This window comes from Phallusia mammillata, chromosome 4, assembly GCF_965637545.1.
Source record: "Phallusia mammillata chromosome 4, kaPhaMamm4.hap1.1, whole genome shotgun sequence".
Taxonomy (NCBI): domain Eukaryota; kingdom Metazoa; phylum Chordata; class Ascidiacea; order Phlebobranchia; family Ascidiidae; genus Phallusia; species Phallusia mammillata.
Window position 1 is genome coordinate 742,252 of NC_137255.1, and position 28,000 is coordinate 770,251.

Below are 28,000 nucleotides of genomic sequence, written 5' to 3' on the forward strand. Positions count from 1 at the left end.
AACAAACTTTGTGATGAAATGAACAACCCGAAACAGATTTTTCCACTTAAGTTTATAAAACTGTATTTGTAAAAAAGCGCTTACGACATATCGTACAATAAAAAGCGAAAACTGAAAAAAAACACGCACCAATTTACAACCGATGACGTAATACTGCCACGGATTAATGCACGAACAAGTGAATCGAGTAAAAAGTGCAAACACAGAGCGAAGAGAAATAAAAACGGGTAACCCAGTGGTGGGATTCAAATTTTTCGTCAGCCGGTTCTATCACAAAAGTCGTATTTTTCAGACGGTTCTGTTACAAAAAGTCAATTGACAGTAACCAGTAATGCTAACCGGTTCGCTGATCTCATAAAATGTCGTGAGGCGGTTCTACAGAACCGATTGAATCCCAACACTGGGGTAACCATGGTAACTGCGTCACTGCTACTCTCGCTGCATCCCGCGGGCTGGAACCTTTGCTGAAATTGATCCTGTCGATCAGAACGAGATTAGAAACACATTCTGTGGACGATTTTGGCGCCGTGTTCGAAATACAAATCCTCGTTAACACACTGACTCGTGAAGTTGGATTGCTGGGCCAGAAGCGACGCACCGATCCACGAAGCGTTTTCACTGCACTCCGCTGATTGGACGTTCAGTCCACCAACCAAATCGCTCACATCTTGTTGTACACGTGGCTTTAATCCATTCAGCATCGAGTTGCCTCCCGCCAAAAGTATCGTGTTGTCTCCATACGTCATAAGGTCCGGGTCGACTCTGGAATAAACGTAATTGTGACGTAACTGTGCAGTTATCAGGTAACACAAAAGCCAATTTCTTTTGAAAATCTTTAGTCTCAAATTTCAAGCTATATCTTAGTGCGCCACGTTCGTGCATTTGTAACAGATTTGCAGATGTTCTATGTTCTGCATCACGTAAGTATGCGATTATAAGTTTAATGATGAATATAACGGCCCAAATAGACGTAAAAATCGACGCGCTTTATTGTTCAAACGTTTCGGCAAATACTCATGCCATCATCAGTGATATGAAGGGCTACATCAGTTACACCCGTTTATATACACTATTATGTTTTGTGAGTAAAAAATTTGCCCACAAAAGAAAAATTTTAAGACAAAACGAAAACAAATCAGTAGCATGTGCGGGGATTCACCTTTCAACTGCTTGCTTGATTATTTGGGGAAGTCCCGGACAGGTGCTTCCAACATTTGTTGGCGAAAAAAGTGGCTCCACGCAAGAGGAAAGCTCCTTGTCGAGTGTTATCACTTTTCCGTCGGGGAGAAGGATCTCCTGTTCACTTGGTTGTGACGTAACACTGCTGTCTGTGAGTCACATGACGATGTAAGTTTTGTTCAATAAGTAAATAGTACAGATGGATATTACGACCTGAGCAGTTCCTATTAATAAACTTCTCCATTTTACCAACAAGGCACGAACGAGTACGCTCTTCTCGCTTAGGAATTCACATTATTGTTTAAATTTTTCAAGTAAACGAACTTCCTACCTTTGGGCACTGAAGCGTATCGCTCCTTTATCGAGTTTATGATTTCCATCTCAGACACTGACGTAAAAGTTTCTCCCTTCTCTCGCTGAACGATCCTCGCTAACATATCCGTTAGATGGCGTCCTCCCACCGGAAGCTAAAATTTATTACGTCATCAATTGTGTACGCGTGACGTCACTTATTTCCAATCCAAAAAGAAAAGATGCGGAAAAGGAGGGAGGCTGAACGTAATGAGGTAAGTGCATGTTTTTTCACCATGTTCTTTAAAGTGCTTCATACAATATTACACAATGCATAGATTTTACGTTTGCACTAAGTCTCGACGTAGGCTAGGGTTGCCACACGTCAGCATTTTCCGGACATGTCAGGGAATTTAGTGTTTAAATCTGCGTCAGGGAGAAATGTTAAAAATAAACTTAAAAGTCAGGTATCACAGTACACCAGGCCCATTGAAGGCGTCATACCGAATCAGCCGGTCACCAAGCATTCAAAAAGTCAGGTATTTAAGAAAAAATATAAACATACTATGAAATTAATGTACCAACGGAGTAAATTTCTAGTAATTAGCTACAACCGCGTCTATACCATGAAACGTAAAGGGGTAAACTAGCAGCGCGCAGGTTAACGTACAAGGTTACTGTTTCGTTTTGCAGTGTGTATGCGCGCGTAACAATACCTGTTTGTTGCTAGTTGTCTAACAATACGCGTTAAATACAGAAATAAAAATCCGCGTCTCAAGAAAACACAGCATTCGATGCTACCTGGGAACGTGGGAAGTTTCGTTTGCTTTAACTGTGTACCTAGTATGCAAGGAATTAACTAACAACAAAAAGTCGAATGTCGTGAGATATAAAAACGTTTTTACAGTGGCATTTTATTTCAAATCTAAAAAGGGCGGCTTCCAGTGTTGTTATCTGTGACAAATTGAAATTGGTCCTAATAGTTTTTAGAGTGACATAGGTTGGCGACCCGTGATATATGTGCTTATTGTTTCAAGGATAGTGAGAGTAGTAAGCATTGCCTAATAAACTTAACTAAACAGAAGCCTAGGCAGAAAGTTAATTAACAAGGATCAGAGTATCGTATCTAACGTGTCCGTGTGACTTCCGAATATTCTAAATTTATTCCGCAATAGAAGTGATTGGATCGCAAAAAAGGTTAACCCAACGGTTCTCAAACTGGGGTCCGCGGTCCTTTAGGGCTCCGTGAGGCAATTTTGCGGGGACAGCAAAAAGCTGGAAGTAATTCTATGTTCTAATTTAGCGTCAGTTTGTGCAACTAAATAAGTTTAAATCAATGTGAAATTGAGAATCGACCTTCTCCATTGCCATGCATTGCATGCCAACTAACAAAAATGAAATTGTTCGCGCACAAAACTTAGGGATTGTGTACTATAAAATATGGCAATCCTACCTTAGGCCTATATATGATACGAACTCACGATGTTAATAGAGTAGGTGCATACGATGCCAATCATGATTATGTCCTAGCTAATACATATTACGTGCCTTGAATAGATTTTTCTTGAGCTTTTTTGTTTGAAGCAAATATCGTAATAGTCGGATAATTCTGATCTTTGCTGTAATAATTATGGGTCCACTTCCCTGAAGGGGACACATATTGTTTTTGTCTATATTATTTCCCGTCTAACGAGGATTTGTTCCCACGTTTTGGTCAATAAAGAGTGGTTCAAACTTTTTCAAATTTACACGCATTATAGATATAGGTCTAAAGATGGTCCATGTGAATTTTGACTCCGTTTGATCCCTCGGTTCACCCACAGCCCCCCAAAACGTGAAATTTTTAAAACGGCTATACTTGCTAAAGCAGATGATTCTGGAGTTTCATACTTTTTTGATTGGTACATTGCAGCGTATTTTAAAGTATTTTGTAACTTGAAGTTGTATATATCCATTTTCACCCCTTACCCCCTAATATATGTTTGTTTGTTCACATGTTAATGAGGTCAGAAATACAAGACTTAACCTGCTGAAAGTTTAAACAGCTGTGGATAGGGTGCTCCTTGTTGGCTGTTAAAAAATTCAGTGCAATCGGCTCAGTATTAGTAAAAATATGTTTTTACATGCTGTCTTTTATCAAATTTGTGCTCGCTCAGTGCACAGCTGACGCAACGGGAGTGATTGACGATAGTGGCGCATGGAAAAAAATGCCTCTGCTTCACGCATGAACGCAGTCGTCACTTGACCATTTTCTCACTGTTTGGAATTAAGATGTTACGATGTTAGTTATATTGCGCTGTAAACGGTAATGTAGGTCAACTTATTCGTGTTTCGAAACGCAGAGCGACAACGCAGCACGATTTGTTACACCTGTGTAACGTGACTTCTCAAACTGAAAGCGTTTACAACGCACAACTCCATGTCGAAAAAAAGCCCAATTGGGCGCGAAAAGCGCAAACCTGCCCATTGAAAAGCGAATATCTCGGCCTCGCGCATAACTGGACGTGCTATCAGGCAGTCTTTTTGCACTGTGCAATTAAGATATGTTTGTAGATCATGTAAAAACGTTAGTTATACAATTGTTGTATCACGCAGTTTTGCGTCTTGTGGCGGTTAACGACAGGCCCCTCCTGCCGCGATCGGCGCCATATCTTTATCTAACAAGACAATGATCGCTGACGGAAATGAAACCGTGAAAAAAATTTAACCTCTGTTGTCTGAAGCTTTGCATTGACCCCAGTCAAGGGGAAAAATGTTGCCCCTATATTACATTTGATGAAATTAGTTGTCGTTGATTTATAAAAATCTCCTACACAAGTTTACTTGAGTAGTCTATTTGCTATGGCAAAAGAACGGACGAGCAAAAAGTACAGACTGCAAAAAAAATCCAAATGCGGAAAAAGCGGGAGGCCAAACGTAGTGAGGTAAGTGTATTTTTAAAAATATTTTTCATGCTTAATAAATATGGGTTAAACTCGTGTGTTTGATTATGATGAAACTCAGTCATATGCAACTTTTTAGAGCTAAAATTTATGGCCATCTCTGGTTTATGACGTGTTTCATTCCTTGTTGACTATTGCTGCGCTGCTATGTAAAAAAAATGCCTATCTTATTTTACAAACATTTTGACGTGACTTGAGCGCGACTAGTGATACAGCGGTGATATGAGTAGGTTTGTACACAACCTGTTGACATTGGAACACTATATACGGATCTGTTCATAAGTTTAATGGTGAAAATAACGGCCCAAATAGACGTAAAAAGAATGATCATTCGTTTATGCGACTAAAGTGTATATAAACGGGTGTAACTGATGTGGCCTTCATATCACTGATGATGGTATGAGCATTTGCCGAAACGTTTAAACAATAAAGCATGTCGTTTTTTACGTCTATTTGGGCCGTTATTTTCACCATTAAACTGTTGACATTAGTTGTTACGGTTTTGTTGGCGACAGTTAAAAACAAAAGTCCTGTTTAAAGAAAAATGTAAAAAAAGGTTTGCTCCCAAGTTCGGAGTTTCGGCATAAATAATGCACATTGAACGAAATTGTGAGCGTTTTGTTTGATTAAACGAACTTGTAAAGTTTAGTGAAATAAGTTTTGAAACGTAGGCTATAGCCTACTTTGTAACTATCGATCGAGCTGCAAGAAGCGACACCAGAACCCAAAATCATTTGCAGTTTGAAAGTTGTTGTTCAGGTTCAGGTCAGCTCTAACAGCGTTGTATTGATTAGTGCAGGGGTTCTTAACCAGGGGTACGTGTACCCCTTGGGGGTACGAAGCACCAAAGCAGGGAGTACGACATGCAGTATAATATTTACGCTATTTAGGCATATTTGTGCAGAATGCGTAACAAGTTACTTTGTTATATGTCTAGAATGGGTTAATTTTGTACTACTTACAATACTGTTTTAATGCATGCATTCAACACCCAAGTTATAAATACACTGAGTTTATCTTGAATTTGGTGACAAGTTGCACCTGCTAGACGTAGTTTTCATAAGTATGTTGCAGACGAGTTATATTGCGAACTGACGTTTGAATACGTCATATTGTGTATAAAGTCCAGCAACGTTGGGATAAAACAGAAAATAGTGCTTTGTGACTCCACTAAGAGTAAAGTTAAATTTAATGTAAAAGACAAACAACTAGTTGTTTACGTTAAATATAGTCCCTAACCATATCCCAGTTTCACTGTGTTTTTAAATAACTGCGCTCTTAATGCCATCTATCGCAAACTTTATATGGTGTGAGTCCCTGTGTTAGTAGCTCTACCTATTTCCAATCCAACTTACGATTTGTGTGGCGCTGGTTATTTGGTAACCTTCATAAACTGGAACCACCTCCGTCACGCCGTGACCGCTGCTCACCACTACCGCCACCTTGCGGTCAGCAGATAGCGCGCAGAGAACGGATTGATTCCGCAAACTGACTGCGGGAACGCGCAGAGTCTCAATCAATACCTGCACAAACAGACAAGGTTCGAGAATTAAGAAACCGATAGTGACGTCATAAAGCCAGATAATGACGTAATAACGCCAGATAGTGACGTCATAAAGCCAGATAATGACGTCATAACGCCAGATAGTGACGCAATAAAGCCAGATAGCGACTTAATATAGCCTACCTCTAGCATCCGCTCGCGTTGTTTCGATGTAACGTTCGCTGATTCTGTAACAATCATCGGTTGTTGCGTCACTTCCGTTTCTAGTTCGGTGCTGATCACGTGATTCCATACATCTTGCATCTCGTGCCAATCTGCGACTCTTCCATCTGAAAACACAAATTCCCGTATAATTGTGCGAAGTTTTTGTCATAGCAAGCTCAAATTAATCTTCACTACTAAGATGTTGAGACACTAATATACGTTCTAGTGGGCGAAACGTCAGCAAAAATACAAGTTCTTGAAAAACAACAACAAGTATTTTGTCTAGCACCACACCACGACAAATTTGTTAAATGACAAATTTGTTAAATATGCAACCTGGTGGACGAAACGCTTGTTCGGTGTTTACAAAGGTACACGTTAAAATAAACAAATGCGCCGAACAGTTTTAAACATAACACGGAGTAATCAACAAATAACCAGAAACCAACCTTGCACGGGGCTGCTCAGCGCAAGAGTGTTGTGTTTTGAGATCGCCGCGTCACCAACGAACTTTGAACCCAACGACTCCTTCCACGCTTCGCTCGTTTCCGCCCTCCAGTGTCCGAAAACATTTCTGTCGATGGCAACCGGTTCGAAATCTCCCGCCCAACCAAACCTGACCTTGTACGAGCCATTATCCACCACTAACGGGCGTCCGAGGGACGGGGTCTGGGCGGGAACCGGGGTTCTCCCAACGTTATTGACGTCACCACGCATTTTGTTGTCTACGTCAGACTCTGACGTCGTGTCGTCGCTGACGTCATCAAGATCGTCATCGGTGATTTCTTCCATGAATTCTTCGTCGTCATCGGCGAGATCCTGTTTTAATTTTTCCCGCCATTCTAAACAATAGCGATTGTTGGGTAACAAATAATAATGGGGATATTTTACGTCACTCAAGTGTATATAAACGGGTGTAACTGATGTGGCCTTTCATACCACTGATGATTTGCTGAAACGTTTGAATAATAAAGCATGTCGCTTTTTACGTCTATTTGGGCCGTTATTTTTATCATTAAACTTATGAACAGATCCGTGTATAGTGTTTAAATAATGTACCAAATATGCGGCAATGTTGGAAATTTACTGCTATCGGTATTGAAATGTTTTGCTGTTCTCAAAATTGATGCCATGGTCCCTTTCAGGTTGTGGAGGTACTTGCGTAAATCGGATTTTTGGAGGGTTTAGGCAGAGTAATGGATCGATTTAAAACGTTGGCAAACATGACCGAGCGCCGAAAAAAAGGAGTTTCTGCGCTTTTTAATCTAATTTTCTCAGGGTTGTGGGTGGCGTTTTGACGCGTCCAAGTATCGTCGTCATCTATTCAAACATTGCCAAGCGCCAATATTACTTGAGATGGCGGTATCACGTTAACCGGGTTATGTGAAAAGCGTTGAGTGTAAAACCGGGTTGTACAACAATCGGCGTAAATACGAATAAAACCGAAAAGTCAAACGTGTTTCATATCAATCAGTTGTTCGCTAAAATGGATGTTGCATACAGAAAATGTATCTTTCATATTTCTTCGTAGTTATTTAAGGAATTAAGGTTAACAATTAAAAAGTAAATAATTTTGACCTCATATAGCGTTGTGTTATAAATATCTGTGACGGATTTATTTCTATAATGTGAACATTCGCGTCATTTGGTGCCAAAACGTAAAAGTTAACCTTAAACAAACCTGTCTGTCTCGCCTCTATTACGTCACAATCCACCGCGGTATCGTTGTTTTCGTTACAATCGGAGTCGCGGTTCGGTGGTTCCCCCGATTTGCCGTCATGCTCCACCGCACTTGTGACGTCAGGTCGGTCACGTGACAGGACATCGAGCGACTCTGTACTCTTGGCGCGGTCGAGTTCTTCGAATACGAGTTCACTCAAACTCTTGTCGTCACCGTAGGGTGGACGGAATAACTCGGATATGTCGCTGATTTGGCGAGTTTGACGCGGGCGGCCGAACTCTTCCGTTGCTGCTGCGGTGGAACTTGTGTTGCTTTGCACGAATACATCGTCGTCTTTAATGTAGGTCGGGTTGGGGAAGCCTTTGTCAGCTACACCGTTGCCTGCATCGACATCAACCAGTAATTTTACTCAGAAAACAACACGTTTACGTGGAATTTTTTAGGGACAAACAAAGCAATGCTGCGTGCCATAACCGTGATGCATGCTGGTACATTTTTTTTATGGCTCTTCAAAGTTAGTGCGAGATATTTGTCTTTTGAACTTTACACATAAAACAACACCTTTACGTTGAATTTTTTGTTAATAACCAAAGCAATGCTGCGTGCCATGACCCTGTTGCATTCTAGTCCAAAGTTTTTGACGTTTCCGAGTTACTGGGATTTTTTGTCTTTTCCTCCTACATGAATTTTATGATTTGTTCAACGATGACGATTTTCAACACAAAAATTCACACAATGTTGTTAAAATTCGCCTAAAATTGTTTTCTTGTGGTAGTACTACTAGAGCAATTAGAGTTCTTTAAATATAACAGCTCGTAAATTTTGAACTTGATTTAAATTGATAGCAGCAATAATTTCGTAACCCGCCCGAAGGCTAAACGTTAAGAGTCCACTCTGTATTGTTACATCATACACGATTATTATGTTTGAATTCTTAAGTTCGATAATTATTGTCCCATGCGATTATTCCATTTAATTGCGGTGTGGAGCAGAATTACTTTGTTACAAAACAATGCTTCGGATTCGGTACGCGATGTTCGAGAATAAACAAGGTCAACAAAAAATGCCAAAAATGTTAAATCACTGAATTAAATTGCCTCAATCTGAAAATATGATGTTGGTGATAATAAAAATATCCTACATCCGTATTTCCCGCTTAAATACAAAATATTAAAATAGAAAACACGCTTTCAGATTTTGTATTGAAATAATAATGTATTTCCTCGATTTAACAGAAAAAATCAAGTTTACTTGATACTATGCCCGGCAGCAATAGCTTATTTAACAACAAAATTTCCTTACCGTTTTTGTCCTGCAAAATATCATGGATGGCGACAGAGTTGTCACGTGTTTTATGTTGACCTTTTTGACCTTTTCCATCTAAAAACATGTTTAATATAAAAGTTTATACAAGTACCACGTTATAAGTAAAGATGGGCAGACCCAAAAACTTTCCCAGATTTATCTAATTCCTACCACCGCTGCAGTTTCTCATTCAGTCGCGCCTTACACTTCAAAAGCTCAAGGACAAATGAAGGTCGTCACACCCAAAGTGGTCAATTAAACCGTGACACAATTTCACACCTACTCATGTAAGGCGGCAAATGCGTCAGAAATTTCTCCCAACGCGAAACCAAGTTTGTAAAAGTGGCTCATATTAAAAGTAGGTACAAATCAATCAAAAATTAGTTCATTGTTGCGTCATAAAACGATGCGCTTGCAGTCAGACACTTGAGATTGTGACGTCACAGTGCATTAGTTCGGTGGAGTCACGACATGAGATCGGGTTGCGTTTCCCGGATAAGCTTAAACCCTCGCGCGGCCGAGTTTTGTGACGTTACACAAAGATTCTCTTACATAGAGTCGCTTATACTGGTTGACGTCATTCTTACCTTGTTCTTATTTCCCACAAACAATAAAAGTTTTCTTAAACTTCCTATTTTTTCAAAAAAAGTTTTTTTGCGATTGGGTTTTCAGAAAGTTGATGCGTTCGAAATGTTTCTTAAATTTGTTTAGGTTTCGTTTAACCGCTGGATTCAAGGATTCAATTACGTCATTGGTCATTGTTACCGGTATATGACGTCATAAACACGATTCTCACGCGCAAAGTTGGTCACGCATCGTTGCACTTCCTACCACAAACACATAAAACTATCCATGCGCGACGACTTGACCAAATACGACCACAATCGAAGTGATTACGTCATAACTGATACAATTGCGATTGTTTAGTCACAACATCTTTGGAATGCTGTACAACAAAATCGAAGCGAACAACGCTTTTAATAAACAAAAGAATAAAAAAACAAAAAGTTTTGATGATGAAAATTTATATATCTTTATCCTTCACGTTTTTACGTTCGTGAATTTGTAACAGATTTGCAGATGTTCTATGTTCTGCATCACGTAAGTAGGCTATTATAAGTTTAATGATGAAAATAACGGCCCAAATAAATGTAAAAAGCAACATGCTTTGTTACTCAAACGTTTCGGCAAATGCTCATGCCAACATCAGTGACATGAAGGCCACATCAGGCCGTTATTTTACTTATTAAACTTACGAACAGATCCGTATATTGCGTTCCAAACTAATAATTGTCGTTGTAAACACGACAAAGGCAATTGTCCACAGTGATAAAATAATGGGCAATTAGTAAAGAAGCTGTTCTTTTCCTTCACTAAAGTTATTTTAGAATAAGATTCAAACGGCATCGGGAAAGACCGAAACGATTTTAAATGAATGAATTCCAAATTGCTAACAATTCCTCTGCATAACCAATGAAACGACATTACCTTCCAACAAAAACAGTGTTTTAAATACTTAACAATTGAAGTTTAATAGTTGTTACAAACCACATTCGCATAGTTGGCTACGGAATGTTGATTAGATTGAACTGTGACAAGCGGTTTACTAAGAGGTGGTCCAACATATTTTGTTTGCTTGACATTCGCTCAAACCGCTATTTCGAATCGAACATTCCCACTACACGCTCCGCAGGGGGTCTATTATCTTTCAACACGTCATTAAGGCATGTTTGTGACGACACTTACCTTTGGTTTGTGACGGAGCAATACACACGCAGCAGTTCGAAGTTAGAAAGCTTTTCAGTTTTCCCATTTTTTCCTACTATATTTTTATGTAATTATTTTTTAGAACTTTTCCATTAAAAGTTTTCAACCTTTTTACACACTAAGCACTGAAGTACAGTTCCAACAAACACAAAAAACAACAAAAAACATTTAAAAACTGCTCATTTAGAACTAAAGTAAGCATCCACTGAACAAAAACGTGAACATTAAAAACTGCTTAATGTCGGTCGGTTATTCTTCAACTCCTGCGTTAGGACTTCCAACAGACCCACATACGAATATACAGTTGTAAATAAACAACCTGAACGCCCTGTAGACACAAAATTATCCATACCACAACTAGAAACATAAACTGATCTACATCTGTTAAGTATTTGTAAGAAAAGTATCTTTTCATTAGCTAATCTTTTATTTGATTATTTTATTTGACAACAACGTATCCATGTTGCTTAACATTACAAACTGACTTCCAGCAGATAAATCGAATAAACTGGTGAACTGGACTTCACGCTTTTCTGCGTGACTCAAAACTTTAACATTCATTTTCCCTTGTTTCGAATCTCACAAAAAAGTTCTTGAAACGGAGGGGGTGTTTCACTCGCTCTGGTGCGCATCAATGTGACCCCTCGCTCAATGAGAAGTGCAGGTTTTGTTTTCAGCCGCCCGTCGCACTGTCTTTCGCACCATCACTGCTGTCTCACCTTAGCTAAGCCTTCACGAATGGTTGTGTCATTATATCCTCTATCACGTAACAATCACTATTCCACGCTCACAATGCCCAGTGTCTTCACCTAACAATCAAACATTTCCTCGTAATAATGCAACGGGAATTGTTACGTCACAACCAGCATGTCTAGCTGTGGAACGTTTCCATTGTGTTCGAGTGAAATTAGCGCTACAAGAGAATTAAGGCTCTCGGCGCATATATTACACGGCCTTAAGGTTGCGCGTGGCCCGGGGCGTCAGTCTTATTGCGATCGACAACTTGTTTCAAAGGTATGCGACATTTTAACTGTGTCATGCATCACCTAATGTCACGCCTCAACGCATACCTAAACACCCGTGTAGCGGGCAGTAAACAGCCCGCACTGTGATGTCACACAAGACAGTATTCTTAACTTTACTGCAAACGCGAAACTCATTGAAAGCAAGTTGATAAAGCTTTTCTGGCACATGTATTTTTATTCCGACGTTTCGACGTCCTATACAGGTCGCCTTCATCAGGGTAAATAACACTGAATACGAGTAATATAAACTTGATATTATGCCTGGCAGCAATAGCTTATACAGGACGGTATTGTTAACTCTGTTGCAAACGCGAAACTACTTGGAAGCAGGTTGAGGTGATTTAAAGTGTTGAGGAAACGATGGCTTTAAAACAAACACAAATAAACCGTTTGCTGGCAAGCGTTCTAAACCTGATTGCTTCTGACCGACATATTAACTCGGCGCATATACTTATACGGGCATCTAAACGCTGCCACAATATTTCAAGCACTGATCGGGTTTCAAACTAGGTTGATTTGCATGAATCACTCCAGCCTATATCGCCAGCAGAGCGTTCGTGCTTGTAGATTAGATGCAAACTCGGCGACGTGACTTGGTGATAGTGCATTTATACCAACATACAACTACCTACGCTTACAGTAACATCAATACACATCTGCAACTACTGCGGTTGTATTCACTCTTAACGTCGTTTCCTTCAATACAAATGCCTGTCACTCCATTTCTAACTCTCGCCTTATTTAACCTTATGACGCCCAACGCTTCAGTTGCCAGTTTCGGACATCATTGAAAAACTTATTCTATTTCTGATCGAATACGCATTGCATTTATTGGGCAAATATGAAGTCATGAGCGAATTCGGGCCCCTTTGGTTAAAGTGATTTTGACGCAAAAATACACACAGTTTGCTAACAATGAACTGCTGTTAAGTTTTAGTGCATTTGCAGCCCGCAGGTTCATTATCTCAAGGAATGTCACAATTTCCGGTCTAGAAAATTCCGCTCATTTTCATTGTTGCGTCACAGTGCGTGAAAGGTCACGTGGTATTGGGGTGAAGGATTTTGGTTGATGCAAATCACGTGCATTGACTTCCATTGTGAGTCATAATTATCTTTCCGCAATACTTCCGCTGTTTGTTGTTGCGTAACAATAAAGAACCCAATAAGTACGGCTAATATTCTCGCTAACTGCGACGCAACAATATGAATTAGACATAAATAAAGGTGATTTTAAATCCTGCATTGCTAAAACCAATATTTTTCAATTAACTTCAACTCCTGCCTGAAAGTGTCAATATTGACGCAACAATCACCTCACAATCCGTTTGTGACGAAGACAAACATTAGATTAATGTTGTGATCGCTCAGGTGGAACACATATTTTTTCTTCGCTCAAGATATTTTGCACTTTACTGCTGCATAGCGATGGAAACATCTTAGTTGGTTTGTCGCTTGAGGAGATAACGATGCGATAAAATACCAACCACAGCTGTTTTAATGAACACTGCCCCTAGTGATAAGCTCAAACCGAAAGACGTAATGTGGCGTTACAGCTAAAATTGTTACTTTGACGATTGAAATTTCTAAACTGAGTAAATCGAACTTATTTCCTCGATATATTTTGAGTGAACAACTTTCTACCGATTTTAAACTGAAAATATGATTTCAGTTGTGGAAAGTAGCAACAATTCTGTTTCTCCATTGAAAAGATTTGAGTGAGGTAATTGTAAAATATCATCGGATTTATTCTTTTGCTGTTGATTAATGTACGTCAAATTGTGTAAATTCTTTTTTTTAATTAATATTCTTTTTTGATATTAGTGCGACAGGCTTAAAAGTTTTGCATTTACCAAACCTCTATGCAAGCACACGCGTTTCGTTTTTAATTCAGGCCTTATTTAGGCTAGAAAAACAAACATGATTTCCGTTTTACATTCACTTTGAAGTTTGCAATAAAATGTCACCAGCGATTTAAATCTTGATAAGATTTTGACAAATTTTCAGCGACAAATTTGTTCTCATTTCCCCGCTGGCAATTTTGTGGCCATACTTTACGAGCGTTTTTCCTTTTTCTCTCTCCCCACCCGATAGCGATCACGTGGCTTCGTTTGTTTACCGAGCAATTCCTGGATTCCAGGAAGAATTTGCGCGGAGATCGCTTTTCAAGCCAGTTTAGCCTTACATGCAAATTAGTTGTGGCAATTGTATCGCATTATATTGTGACAAAACAAAGGCCACAAAATGTAAATTTATAATAGTGCATTTTATCTTGGTGTGTTTTTGTATTAGCTTGCATGTTAAGAAAACATTTATTGTGTGTTAAACAGTAACTAGCGTCCACAAAGGCCAGTTCAGTGTACTTCACTTGATCATAAGCGAGGATATTAATAATTTACAAACACCGAACGTCACAAGAACACACAATATAATGCACACACGGCCGCACCTAACAACAATAAGTAGAACAAGCACAAAATATATCAAAAAATAAAAATAATTTACTCACCTTCGGGTTTTGGGCGGAAATATCTCCACAGTAGAATTGTGACGCAAACTACAATTGAACCAATCACGAGCTCTTCCATAATAATGCACTGTCTGCAAAATATCAGTCAAGCGTGAATCATTTGTTGGTGGTTCGGGAAACGAATTGCCCTCTAGCAAAAACCTTATAGTTCACCTTTGATAGCTGCTTTCCAACTAAATCTACTAACTTATTTTCGTTTAGTTGCTTTACAACCATAAAGTTATCGCCAAAAAGCTCAAATTTTTCAGACAATAGCTTACATTCAATGCTACTTTAGCTTTTGCATCTAAAATATCACAAGCAGCGTCATAAGCAAACTTACACGGTGACTTATTTCAAACAAATGCGTTGGCGCAAATTCGTCTCTAAAATTACGCAGTTTCCTTCTCACAAGAAAAGAAATGACTAACCTGTGGCTGTGTTTTGTACTTTGCCTGGTATTTCACAGCAAGGCCACAAGTAAGTTGCCTCAAAACTTCGTTTGCGACCGCTGTCTTGCTGAAAGACTGGCAGAAAAAACAGGACTTGGAAAAGCTTCCTCGGGTGTAAACCAATCTACACTGTGTGTGGGTTAAGGCGCTTTGGTGTATTGTGCAATTTGGACAGCCATAAAACCCAATTGCTGTAAATCAACTAGCTGAAAAGCAAATAAAACACAAGCAAATAGTTCACAGAATTCATGGGCAAAGATTGACAACTAAACAAACATGGCTCGTGAACACTTAAAACTGGTGGGCTGCTGGTAGTTTTCAATGGTGGCTAGTTTTATTGTGTAGCTATATTGGAATGTTAATCAGTCTTTCATGACAAGCTCTACACAACACGCAAGATTTCACGTCAACGCATGTTACAAAACAGCTCTATGTGTGTGGTGAACACACCTATCGCCATGAGTGTATTGCCCTGTCTTTTGTGGACATTTCAAGCAAGAATGCATATGTATGAATGTGATTACATTAAGCTTATTATTACAAAGTAGGCAATTGGCAAATGCACAATGCAATATAACGTGGTGTCCATATAACATGATTTAATGTTGTTTCAAACTATGTTACCAACATTTGTGTTTTATTGCTTTGTTAGGAAACTTTAAGCATTGTTTCAAACTGGATTCCAAATCTACTGTATATGTAGCCTGAATAATGGTCGCTTTTACTGTTTTGAATCCATTGTTGACCTTCCAGACAGGCCTGGTAGCCACGCACCAGTTGCAATATGGCGTAGAGGAAACCTTTTCGTGATTGCCTTTTTCTCGGCGCCAGTTGGCCCGGTAACTGTGTTCGACGCTGATTGGCTGATAAGCTGCGTGAAGCGCGAATTGTGATTTCGTGATCAGGAAATTCACATGAATGCGTTGGCGTGATGCGAAAACTGGGTGTCCGGCCTTGACGCCTTGTTCAGTGTATCTCTGTCGTATGCTGTTGTTGCACAAGGGATTACAACAAGCTGTTTAAACTAGGCTAGGTTTAATCCAGCCTGAAGTTGCCCTAAGTGGACAACTGGTAAGTAAAGCATCGGTTTGTGTGCTTTAAGATTGTAATTTGATATTAAGTAGGGGCGTGCTTATGGATTTGCGAAGGTATTGGTCAGTTGGTCACTCAGATTTCAGGGTGTATGTAAGAATTGTCATTAGGTTGGAATTAGGTGTTTTGGATTCGTGGCTAGTGCAGCACAGGTATAACTTGTTTTCGCTTGCAACTAATGATTTACAGATATATAAAGTCGTATTTCCAGAATTACTTCGTAGTATAGACAGTAATATCAGTTAAGCCCTAGTTCTTAACATAATCTTATTGGTAAATGCGTTGTTTTCTAAACGTCAATTTTATAACCAGACAGTTGGCAAGTCGTGGCAAATCAACGTGCTTGGACACGTGCTTTTAACGTTTTGATTTCCAAACAATCAATTCAAATATGGGCAAGACATGTGGTTTTTGAATATTGGTGTTAGTTGTCAATCAGCCTACAGATAATATGGGTATATTGTGTTCAGCAAACCAATTAGGATACATTGTATATCCTGACTGACCTACTTAATGGTTTGTTGTTTTGTTTCAACCTTTATCAACTGCACATTTTTAAACAAAAATAATCATACACATTAACTATTCTAACTAACATATTAAGATAAGCTTTTATAGTGTGTTTGCAAAAACTTTTGAAATGTTATTTGCACAATATATATATGAGTTATTTTAACTTGCAGAACTTGGTGAAAAACTTTAAAAGCATGACGGAGAAAGGTATGTTTATTAAATATCAATGAAATAGTTTTGTAGAGTGCTTTTATTTGTTTAGCATGCTTTGTGTGGCTTTGTGAGCAAACACCTAACTGTGCATGGAGAAAAAATGTAGCTTTGCTAAGTTTTTATAAATTCTGCCACTGATTTTGCTCTTTTTCAGTGTTGAAAGTTTTTGTACAAAATATACAGGAGTTGTACCCACAACAATCAATGTGAGTTTGTTTTTTATGGGTTTGGTCACAACTTTGTCACACATATTTTCAGTTTCAGTTTGTCTAATTGTAAGCCCTAAACTTTTTCTGTTAACAATTGTATTGCCCATGGCTGTTAAAAATTGATGTAACAAAATTACACTTAAATCCCTTTGAACGTTTTTTTATTCTTTTGGTAAGCTTAAATATATCAAGCTCTAATCGAAAATTATTTATTTGGCGAAAAATTATTATCCATTTATTTATTAGTTGTTGTTAAATGTTTATATACCTTAATGTGTGTATGTCCCCATGTCAATACATATATGTCCTGGTGTTAATCCTGGTATTGTTAAAAATTTTGTAGACTTTCAAAGTCATTGTTGGTGAAAACTGTGGACATGACAATGGTCCAGCCACCGGAGGCAAGCAAAATAAAACAGACTGCTCGCAAAACTGCAAAATCAAAGCCATTTTCATTCAAAGATGTTTTGAGTAACGATACAAAAATGTGCACCATATCGAACCCTAATATTGATGCTGGGACAAAAACACAAACAGAAAATGACAAAATTACCGAAAAAGATAAACAAAATATAGTCACTGAAGAAAGTGTTATCTCAGAAACTACAAAAGACAGTGCCGCAAAACAAGATTCTGAAGAAAATGAGAACTGTACCAAAACTGATAACAACCCAACGATATGTGTTAACAAAGAGACTGAGAAAGATATTACACAAGACTATGAAAATGTAAAATTGCAAACCACACCAAATAACTTGCCAGAACCCGATGAAAAAACAAATTTACCTAACAACGACAACAATTCAGTGCAAGAAAGAAAACCGTTTACAGCCATTGTCCTTCCGAGGCCTAACAAGGTCGAAAATAAACCAAAAAAAAGTGTTAGCATTGAATCCGTGATACAAAATCTGAATATGAAACAGCACAAAGCATTGCTATCTGCCGAAATCACAGGTTAGTTGCAGGGATTTGACAGTTGTGATGAAAACCTTGCATGGAATAAAATGTTATTCTTGCATGTAATATGCTTTATATTTTCATGCCCATTATTAATGACTTGTCACTGTGTAAAAGCCTTTAAATGCTTCGATACTGTATCTTTTATGTATAATCTGCCTGAAATTACTTTGTTTTCCAAAACTCTTTTGTTTACATTTTGCTGCTATAATGTGTTTTAGGCATGGAGTAACTTTGAGATCATTTGTTGCATGTTTTTTTTCAAACTATGTTTGCTAGGTATTTTTCGTTCGTAAATTTAAGCTTAGAAAACTTTTGTTTATAACAGAGCCCAAAGCCACCCTGAAGAGAAGCTCATCCCCGGTGGAGACTTGTGCCGCAAAAAAACTAAAACAGTCTGACAACAATGTAAACTTTGGTTGTTTTGCTATTTTATTTGTGACAAAAAGAACTAAAGTTTTGTTTTCGAAGGTTTTGAATGGAATTACAAATCATATGAAGCCGATAAATGGTTTAAAATCTGTTGCAACCTGTGCAAAACCTCAAAATGTTGATGTTTTTACTCAAACTTTTCACAGATGTACCTGCGATTTTGAAAAATTTAAAGATTTGCTAAAAAAGGTTTGAAAACTTTGATTGTGGAAGTGATTTTTATGTGGTCAATATTAGGTCTTTTTGTTTGCAGGAAAATCTGGCTTTTCTTCAGAAGGAGATTATTTACAAAGAACAGTTAAAGTTAAAAAATAAGGAATGCGCAAAACTAAAAGAAAAATGCGAAAACGTGGAAAAAAATTTCAAGCGCTGGATTGAATTTGCGAACAAACTGCAAGCGAGGGTATGACTTTTTGTCGGTTTTTGGTTAAAAGTTTGTAAGCATTTGTTGTATATTATAGGTGAAAAAGGTGGCCCAGCAATATGAAACACTCAAGCGCAGCGCATTAAAGGAATATGAAAAATCAACTGCTAGTGTTCAAACTGACCCATGGCCCACTGTACAGGTATTGACTTAGTATCCATTTAAGCTATAGAAGTTTTAGTGATCTTTTTGCATTATTTGAAAAGCTTCAGGTTCAAACATTTAATTAATGAGTAGGTTTTATATGCCTGATGTAATTACCAAACTATGTTAATGTATGAAATCAGGATTAACTATAAATATTATTTGAAATTTTAATTCCCCATGCAATTAACCATTATGCAATTAAACAGAATTTGTACTCAAATGGTTATTAGTTTTAAAAAGTTTAGTAAAAAACACTGTTTTGCAGAAGGAAGTTCCTAAAAAAGAAAATTTAACTGAGACTACACCACCAGCGCAGTCAAACCAAAGTATTGCGAAGGTGGCAAGTCAAAATGAAACAAGGTCAGCAAAATTTTCCCCCCAAAAAACTGATTGTTTTCTAACTTTAAGTGTTTTTAGGCAGCAAACTCCAGAAGCACCTAACACAAAGGTATCATTTTTTTGCATTTTTTAGGTTTTTATGAGTTATTTAAAATATTAAATTATTGCCATTTGTTGTTTAGCCGAAGTTAACAAAACCAAATGTTACACCATCAGATGTTATCGACTTGACCAGCGATACAGATGTTACACCAGCAAAGAAAAAAAATGTATGTTCGAATGTTTTTGTTTTTCAGACCAATTTGTATGATAAAAGTATATGAGCTCTTTTCTTTGTAATCTGAGTTAGAAAAAAAATACAATGATGTTCTTGATAAAATGCCTGCAAGTGAAAACTATTTATTTTGTTTTTGTTAGAATACAAGTGAAAACTAAAAATATATTTTATGCTTTTGTTAGAATACAAGTGAAAACTAAATATATATTTTATGTTTTTGTTAGAATACAAGTGAAAACTATTTTTATATTTTATGTTTTTATTAGAATACAAGCGTACAGGAAGCACTGCAACGAATTCTTGCCACCCCACAAACCTCAATGAAACCTCCACCAAACCAGGGTTGGTATCTCTATGGGCATTTTCTTCAGATAAAATATGCCGCCTTTTTCATGAAATTTATATTTCTATGCTTTAGCCAAACTTGTTCCCACATTTCAACCTGGCAATAGAAGTAACATGAACATGAGTGAACATAAGCATGTGGGTGGAGTCCCTCAAGCGACACCACAGTCAGCTATTTTTTCATCGGATTCAAGACTTCGAATGCAGTGAGTCACCTGAAATTAATTTATCTATAACTGTTTTGTTGTTACCCATAATCAGCCCAACAAATGCGATGCAGTGAGTCCAGTGGTGGGATTCAAATTTTTTTCAGCCGGTTCTGTCACAAAAGTTATATTTTTCAGCCGGTTCTGTTACAAAAGTCCATTGACAGTAACCAGCAATGCTAACCGGTTCGCTGATATCATAAAATTTCGTGAGACGGTTTTAAAGGCGTGAACCGGCTGAATCTCACCACTGAGTTAGTCACCTAAAATTAATTACCTGCTTGTTGGGATTCCACACTCCCAAGATGATTGTTTATTTGTTATCCAATAATCAGCCTAACAAATACAATTATGACGAAATATTTGTAGAAACCCTGTTGCGCCACACACCGTACAAAGACCTCAACAATCTCCGCATATATATGTAAGTACTGGTGTGTTTGGGAAGTGGGCCTGTGGTTGACTTAACTGGTCTGTTTTCATGCAGAGCAACCCACAAGCCAGACATCCAACCTCACAACTACACGCCAAACCTAAACCGACAGTAAGCGTTTTGTTTGTTTTATGACATTGAGTTTGAACGATTCACCCCACAAGTGCAGTGGTTCTCAACCTTTTTTATTGTCGGGACCAAATGGTAGTTTTTTGAGTGTATAGGGAGCCGCAAAAAAACGAAACCTTGAGACAATCACTAAAGATTATTACCTTGAAAGCTAAAATAGCAATATTTGGTAGTTTTCTAAAGTCTGGTTTTCTAAAGTCCGCAAAAGAAGTAGTTGTATCGGACCAACATAAGTTTTCAAGCCTTTGTTTTCAGCCTGCAATCGCCCCAACACCATACCCACCCCTACCCCAAGTCGCATCTGCCTCGTTACCTTCAAAGCCCATCCCCAAAAACGCCCCATCGGGACTTCCCCCTGAACTAATTCTCGGTATAAAAAAGGTGAGTATTTGTCATAATGCATTGGCTTTTGGCTTATTTTACTGGTGTTTTGCGTAATGTTTATGACGACATTTCGATAGTGACGTCACAGTAATGTGATAGTGACGTCATAGAAATGTGATAGTGACGTCATAGTAATGTGATAGTGACGTGACAATGTTAACTGTGTAGTCGAAGGGTGTGATTATCTTGTCGTGGAGAAACCAAGATCCGAACGCAACCGGCCATGCGAGTGTGGCGAGTTACGAGTTGTTTGCCCACCAGGAGGCGCAAGGGCACGCGAGCAAGGAATGGAGAAAAATCGGGAGTGGTACGTCATTGTGTCGGCAATTTGTTTGAAAAAAATCACAAAATTTGCTGTTTTTCGATGGAAAATATGTTGAGAGCGACTTTGCAATATGTTTAGGAATCTTTAAATGCACATACGAACATTATTTTACCACAATTTCTCCAATAAATAATTGTCGGAAGAAAAAAATACAAAATTTGCGGTTTTCGAGGGAAAGTTTGAGATAATAAATCTTGTATTGCACAAACGAACAAACATCATTTTCTTTTATTTAACAATTTACGACAGCAATTTCTCCATTAAATAAATGTCGGATTTGCAGAAAGCATAGCTGCCATGCCCCTTCCCATGGCTTGCACTCTCACCCAGTTCACATCCGGTTGTACTTACTACTTCACTGTGCGCGGCAAGGACGTTTTCGGAAGATACGGACACTTCAGCAAACCATGCAGCAGCGCTGACGTAAAGGAGTGATGACGTCATGCCCCCACGTCACCGATGACGTCACGAGATTGTTCGAATGTTCGTTTTGTAACCAATACTGTACGTTCTTTTCGAGAAATACAAGTTTTTACGTTTCTATTTCACTATTGGGGGATGTTTTCTCTTCAGCTCTTTTCCCACGAAGCGGGTTCGCGAACCAGCTTTCTGCATCACAACCTGCACGTGTGAAGCTTTTGTTTGTTTGTTTTTCATTTTTCACAAAACGAGATGCGTTTCATCCAGTGGTGTGATTCACATTTTTTTGTCAGCCGGTTCTATCACAAAAGTCATATTTCTGAGCCAAATCTGTTACAAAAAGTCGATTGACAGTAACCAGTAATGCTAACCGGTTCGCTGATCTTATAAAAGTTCGTGAGACGGTTTTATAGAAGCGGTGCGGAACCGGCTGAATCCCACCACTGGTTTCATTCTATTTCGTTTTCCTGAACTGAGCAGAAAAATTGCGACAATACAATGCCACTGTTTTGCATAGAACTTCCAATTCAAAATACGCATTGTGGCGTCACAGTATCAGACAGACGACAGAGATCACGTGACTTTAAAGTTCGTTATGTACTGCAGCAGCAGACCATCTCTCAAACAACATGGTCCTGGCCTGCAGGATCAATCTGCGGAAATCGTCGGGTTGAAACGAATAATTCCAGTATCTCGGGTTGTCTTTGTATTTCTCGTCGCCATCATGTCGAGTCATGGTTTCTGGATTTTGCCAAGTCATGTGACGTACACCTCTGAGACGAGCGAGATCACGAAAACACTTCGCATCGCAATCGTACCTGGATTTTAAACAAGATAATATTTAAACAGGAGCGCGAATTGGGCGACACAATCTAAGTTGTAAGTCGGTCGTGATTTAGTTCCTACAAAACGTACTTTATTTGGGCCTGGCATCACGCTCAGTCACATTTGTGTCCAAATAAGGAGTGTTAAATTTCGGTTAAGTACAGTGGCGAGATTAAATTTTTTTGTCAGCCGGTTCTGTCACAAAATGTCGTATTTCCATTGACAGTAACCAGTAATGCTAACTGGTTCGCTGATCTCATAAAATTTCGCGAGACGGTTCTAGAGAACCGGTGAGAACCGGCTGAATCCCACCACTGGTAAGGACCGTACTTTGTGTTTGCATTCCTTTAATCATCTTTTCATCAACTTTAGACAACCTCACTTTATTTCACTTTGCTGGGAGAAATGAGATAACTTGGCGTAACTTAAACCGAGACGAAGAAATACAACCACGTGACCTATTAATCACGTGACAACACTTACAATTCGAATATGACCGCATGATTGGGGAGGAAAAGCGCGTGCGTCAAACCGGCTCCGTGGATCCCGATCAGAATGTCCGTGTTACTCGTCACGCTTAACTGATCTTTGAACGTCATATCGTCATGCTTGAATTCCTCAACCTGTTCGTCGAAATTCAAATTATAACTACAAGTGATTTGTGGATTTATGGCTACATTAAATTGGATGGCTACACGGCACACTAGCCAAAAATACACTAGCCAATGCGGCCGATCTCTCGTCACCAGCTGCACTGATGAGAACTTATAGGTCGAAACAGTGTGCACTGTCTGTGGCTCTTTGTTTTTACATCCTACATTGTACTCATCAGTTTACGCCAGTGGTTTTCAACCTGTGGGTCGCAAAAGGCCGACTGCCATTTTACTGTGGGGTCGCGAAGGCCTTCGATATAACCATTAAAAAGTAAACGTTTATCTGCAATAACGAAATGAAACTTCGAGCTGCAGACAATCTTGAATTCCCGAACGCGCTTTGCATAATTTTTATCTGTGAAGTCATTAAACGTCATAAGAGCTATTGTGATGTTTACAAACCCGAAGTTGGAAATCTGGGAAGCTCCGTAAAACTTCCAACAGCTCATCCTCGTTAAGGATCTTCCTGTACATCGGATGAGTGATATGTGAATCGTACGAACGCCGGGAAAGGAACGTTACGCGTATCTTCTCCTTCTGTGGCGGATACTAAAACAATAAACAAATTGTTTTGTCATAAAATTGAGAGTGGCCGATTTGATTAACGAAACAAACAGAAAAACTACAGTTACTTCTATTCTATCGTGGGTTCGAGTCCCACAGTAGGCTAGATTTTTCTAGCCTTGCCATTTGGTGGTGAATGCTTGGTGACCGGCTAATTCGGTATAACGCCTTTAATGGGCCTGGCGTATATATGATTTAATGTGTTTACAGCAGGAAAACACTTCACAAAAGCGGGATTTGTTTCAAACTCACACCTGTTGAATCCTTAATCGATGAAGAAAGAATTGTGAGAAGGATTTTACCATTCCTGATCCCTGGCACTCATCAACCTGTGTGAAAATAAGCGGTTAAACTTATTTTTCGACTTGAGGTTGCGTCTCACTGACCAGTTTCAGATTGTAGTAGAGTCCACTTATCATCCGCGGTAGAAACGAGAAAATCACGGATTTCAAACAAACACGCTTCCCAGCCCAATCACGAAGGTTCACGAGCGGATGTTTCGTGAACGCCTCCCATGATTCGTGAAAGAAATCCTTGTAAGGGCGAACAGACTAAAACAGTTTTCATAAACTTTATACTTCTACAATCACATATAACGCAACCAATCACCAAAAGATGGTTTAGGATTGCGTCGTTAAGAAAAAACACATAATACGTAATAAGGGTCACGAGATCAGTCCGTCTTTTAGGTCAGACAACATTACTGTGCGGCAAAACGTAGATCGGAAAGTCTTAACACCAGTTAGTTGGCAAGGGTGCAAAAGGGCTGATATCTAGCGTAAAAATTTCCTATTTAGGAAAGTTACCTGCGGTGGGATTCGAGCCCACGAGCTTTCGTCTTTGGATAAACCAATACTTGGATGACTGGCGTTCGTATGTAACAATATGTTTATGCGTTGGGAACGATTTATTTACAGATTTTAACGTCGAAAGCCTTGTTTGATGAAGGTACATTTTTCTAGTTTTGATTTGATGTCTTATATTTGTGGAAACACCTCATGTAGAAGTTTTTTGAGTGTTGTTATTACTGATCTGCATGAACGCTTTATCCCTCGCATATAAGTTTGTCATTAAAATAAACCTAATTTGACATTTCTGATGCAAAGTTGTTTTCTCTACAATTCACACGTACCCAGTCCCATCTGACAATGCGAATGTTTTTGTCGAACTCGATCGAATCGTTCAAGTGCAGTGAAAGATAAAGGTTGAGAAAGTCGCACATGTGATGGTACAAATTTTCACCCTGATCGAGTTTCATCATCACAACAGGTTCATTAATTATCATGTCACAAAACGAATCGTTGTGAGCGTAAGGGACGTTTTCAAATGCTTGTAGTTCAGGATACCTGCGAAAATGGGAAGTTTAGTAAGTTTTGAAATTCGAAACAGTTATAAGAACGCAATGAGTGTTAGTTATGGGTTGAGTTGAGTTTATTTCGCTTGGTGAAAGACAACATAGCAACACAATTGCACTAAAACAATCACCAAGCTGGAAATAGCTGCGCAACGTTGAGACGTTATTGGGCGCAAGAAAGTGGAGTTATGTTTAAGTATCATTTAAAAACAAGATTTTGAAACAAAATAAAATTATTAAAAAACATTTTTTTTACAGATTAATAAGAAAAAAGTAAACGTCAGATTTTCGGTGATTGTTTAATAAAATGAATCTTTATTATTTCATGCTGACTTTTTGATTTATCCGAGAAATTCTATTTTAAATTCCACCCAAATATTTTTCGGTTTTAATTCCCCGTGTTCAATCTCACCATGATCTCAACCAGCCTTCGACCTTCGGTAAACTTTGACCTTTCAAAAGTTCAACATCCACGTGACATTTCCCGCCAATTTCTCCGTTTGAAAATAAATTCGTGGGGTGAAAACCACGCGGTTTGTCTCCGCGCAAGTCTAAGTAAATGAAACTTCCCTGACAAAACTGAAGCCATCTGAACAAAGTAAACAAAATAATCGAAAAATCACCAGTCAATTAAAATCACCAACATGACTTTGTAAGCTGCAAGTTGCGATTCTGTGCGTTGGAAGTTGAATTATAGACGGTCCTTATTTCTAAGATTTGTTCCTACTTTGAAGGACAACGTCTTAGAAAAATAATTGTCCCTATGTCTAAGAAATGTCCTTGTTTTTGACTTGAGTCCTTATTTCGTCTTATTTTCGACAATTACTAGTCATATCCCTGTTACAAGTAAAAGTTACCCTTTAGACCTGAGCTGTCGTGAGATGCACGAAGTATTTTCTACGAACGAGAAGTTGCTGGAACAGATTGATTTTGGCCAAATATGTGATATATGTGCATGTGATATGTCATGACTCGTACAAAATGCAAAGATTTGTTTAAAAACGTTTGTTTCGTTTCGCATGAAACTTCAGCTTTTTGGTTTTCCTTTTTATTTTGGCTCCATGTCGATGGCAACCCTGATCATATTATTAGCTGCCGTGCAAACTTGCCAACGATGTTTTCAACTACTGTCAATGTGTGATTCGGGTTTGCACTCGGGCCAGGTTTTGGGCTTGTACTTTGGACTATGCACTTCATAACTTGCGAGGACCGTAACTTTCGTGAACCGTAACTTCCGTGAACCGTAACTTCCGTGAACCGTAACTTTCGTGAACCGTAAAACTTTCGTGAACCATACACTTCCGTGAACCGTAACTTTTGTGAACCGTGAAATTCACACAACCACATGAAACTCACTTCGTGCAGTTTAACGACGAACCCGATTCGGATTCGCAAACCCGCATTCCCCTCAACTCATCCAAGCGTGTCCTCATCCAACCAAAATCACCCTGGAAACACATATGACGTCATAACCTGTGTGAGACAATAACCCGGAAGTGACGCACCTGTTGCCAGAAGCGCCATTGTTTCCGCTCGTCGCAGGAATCGGGCCAATCCGGTTCGAACCGGTTCACGCAATCGTCCTCGTGACCCCAACATTTAGGTGATTCTTCTATCTGTCAGAAGAATTTATAATTTAGTTGCGTAAAAGTTGGTTGTACTCAGTGGTGGGATTCAGCCGGTTCTATAGAACGGTCTTAAGAAATTTTATGAGATCAGCGAACCGGTTGGCATTACTGGTTACTGTCAGTGGACTTTTTGTAACAGAACCGGCTGAAAAATATGACTTTTGTGATAGAACCGACTGACAAAAAAGTGAATCCCACCACTGGATATGTGTTTAGTGTCTTGCTTGCTAGTATGTTTATCTGGTTGATTGCGCTCGAATGCGTCTTAGTCTGCAATTTTAGTTGAAACTATATCTTGCTTTCACCGTAACAAAGCATGAATGTATAGGTACACAAGACACGGACTTAAATAGTAGCTTTAATAAAAACCAAATCGCCAGCGATGTAGAATAAAACGTATTTATTTTATAAAACAGATGTTTCGACAAAAACAATCGGCATCATCAGTGAAAATATAATGTACAAGTGGAAACAAGCGTCTGTTTAATAAAATGAATACATTTTATTTTTTCTCGCTGGCAATTTGGTTTTTACTAAAGCTATTATTTAAGTTCGTGTCTTGTGGCCGTATTTAGGTTTTCGGGGTAATCGCATTAATATCTGCTGGTTATTTCTTATAAAAGTTTTTAAGCTACAAACCAAAGTACGTGACAACCAGTACTTTGCCTCAGGGGATAAATGACTCAAATACACCAAAGAAACTAATAATATCTGCCACCTACTTTGCACTGTTAGTAGCAAAATCATAAGTCTCACAAAAAAACCTAACTTACGTCACAATTCCCTTTCTGACGACACAACCAAGGTTTTCGGTGATACAATATGTTCCGATGACGTAGTGGCAGGTCCACGTCACCGGTTGCCACAGCGACAGACAGCGCAAGGAAAACACAGCACAGTAGCATCTGTATGTTGCAGCCAACAGCCAAAAATAGCATAAAGTGGCCAAAACCACGTGGGCGTTGAAGCCGACAAAAGAACGGGTTATGCGCTCTATTTAGCGTGAACGAGACACGACTGTCACCATGTAACCCAACCCGCAAAGACGTGATCCTATCATAAAAAGTGACACACGTTAGTAATAGATGGGATTTAATACCACACTGATATATTACATTACACTTTTATTTACCAATACTTCTGTGCTTGTCCAATCAAACACTACACTGCACACCGTTTTAATGAGGCACTAATTTGGAAAATACACTTTTATACTTTGCTTTACAGGTGGTTTCAGCTGTTGGTGTATGGTTTAAACATTTTAAAACGCTTTGC

The 28,000-nt window shown here is 38.7% G+C and overlaps 3 protein-coding genes across 9 annotated transcripts; 1 reads left to right on the plus strand and 2 right to left on the minus strand.

The window, feature by feature from the left end:
* Window positions 1–37: 37 nt before the first annotated feature.
* On the minus strand, window positions 38–15,080 carry LOC145224663 (uncharacterized). 4 transcript variants are annotated; one of them, XM_080091204.1, is made up of 10 exons: window positions 14,836–15,080; window positions 14,405–14,496; window positions 9,104–9,181; window positions 7,802–8,182; window positions 6,570–6,962; window positions 6,100–6,245; window positions 5,768–5,935; window positions 1,511–1,646; window positions 1,160–1,328; window positions 38–762 (listed from the first exon to the last, which is right to left on the minus strand). In XM_080091204.1, the coding sequence occupies exons 2-10, from the start codon at window positions 14,481–14,483 to the stop codon at window positions 495–497; spliced, it is 1,818 nt and encodes a 605-aa protein (XP_079947330.1). In that variant the 5' UTR covers window positions 14,484–14,496; window positions 14,836–15,080; the 3' UTR covers window positions 38–494. The 4 variants fall into 4 exon arrangements, with proteins under 4 accessions (XP_079947330.1, XP_079947331.1, XP_079947332.1 ...); XM_080091205.1 differs by lacking the exon at window positions 14,836–15,080 and adding an exon at window positions 14,748–14,816; XM_080091206.1 differs by lacking the exon at window positions 14,836–15,080 and adding an exon at window positions 14,579–14,597.
* Window positions 4,318–21,829, plus strand: LOC145224661 (uncharacterized). Of its 4 annotated transcripts, none has more exons than XM_080091200.1 (18): window positions 4,318–4,394; window positions 16,632–16,668; window positions 16,829–16,880; window positions 17,227–17,837; window positions 18,169–18,248; window positions 18,312–18,461; window positions 18,526–18,675; window positions 18,734–18,838; window positions 19,109–19,203; window positions 19,261–19,291; window positions 19,365–19,451; window positions 19,726–19,801; window positions 19,878–20,010; window positions 20,380–20,434; window positions 20,498–20,554; window positions 20,828–20,953; window positions 21,125–21,263; window positions 21,565–21,829. In XM_080091200.1, exons 1-18 carry the CDS (start codon window positions 4,362–4,364, stop codon window positions 21,714–21,716), a joined length of 2,169 nt encoding a protein of 722 aa, XP_079947326.1. In that variant the 5' UTR covers window positions 4,318–4,361; the 3' UTR covers window positions 21,717–21,829. The 4 variants fall into 4 exon arrangements, with proteins under 4 accessions (XP_079947326.1, XP_079947327.1, XP_079947329.1 ...); XM_080091201.1 differs by lacking the exon at window positions 4,318–4,394 and adding an exon at window positions 15,611–15,927; XM_080091202.1 differs by lacking the exon at window positions 4,318–4,394 and adding an exon at window positions 15,993–16,100.
* Window positions 21,307–27,946, minus strand: LOC145224664 (EGF domain-specific O-linked N-acetylglucosamine transferase-like). Its single transcript, XM_080091209.1, has 11 exons — window positions 27,858–27,946; window positions 27,499–27,778; window positions 26,603–26,713; window positions 26,454–26,545; window positions 25,510–25,686; window positions 24,876–25,089; window positions 24,130–24,294; window positions 23,998–24,072; window positions 23,582–23,728; window positions 23,010–23,149; window positions 21,307–22,519 (listed from the first exon to the last, which is right to left on the minus strand). The coding sequence occupies exons 2-11, from the start codon at window positions 27,661–27,663 to the stop codon at window positions 22,285–22,287; spliced, it is 1,521 nt and encodes a 506-aa protein (XP_079947335.1). The 5' UTR covers window positions 27,664–27,778; window positions 27,858–27,946; the 3' UTR covers window positions 21,307–22,284.
* Window positions 27,947–28,000: the final 54 nt, after the last annotated feature.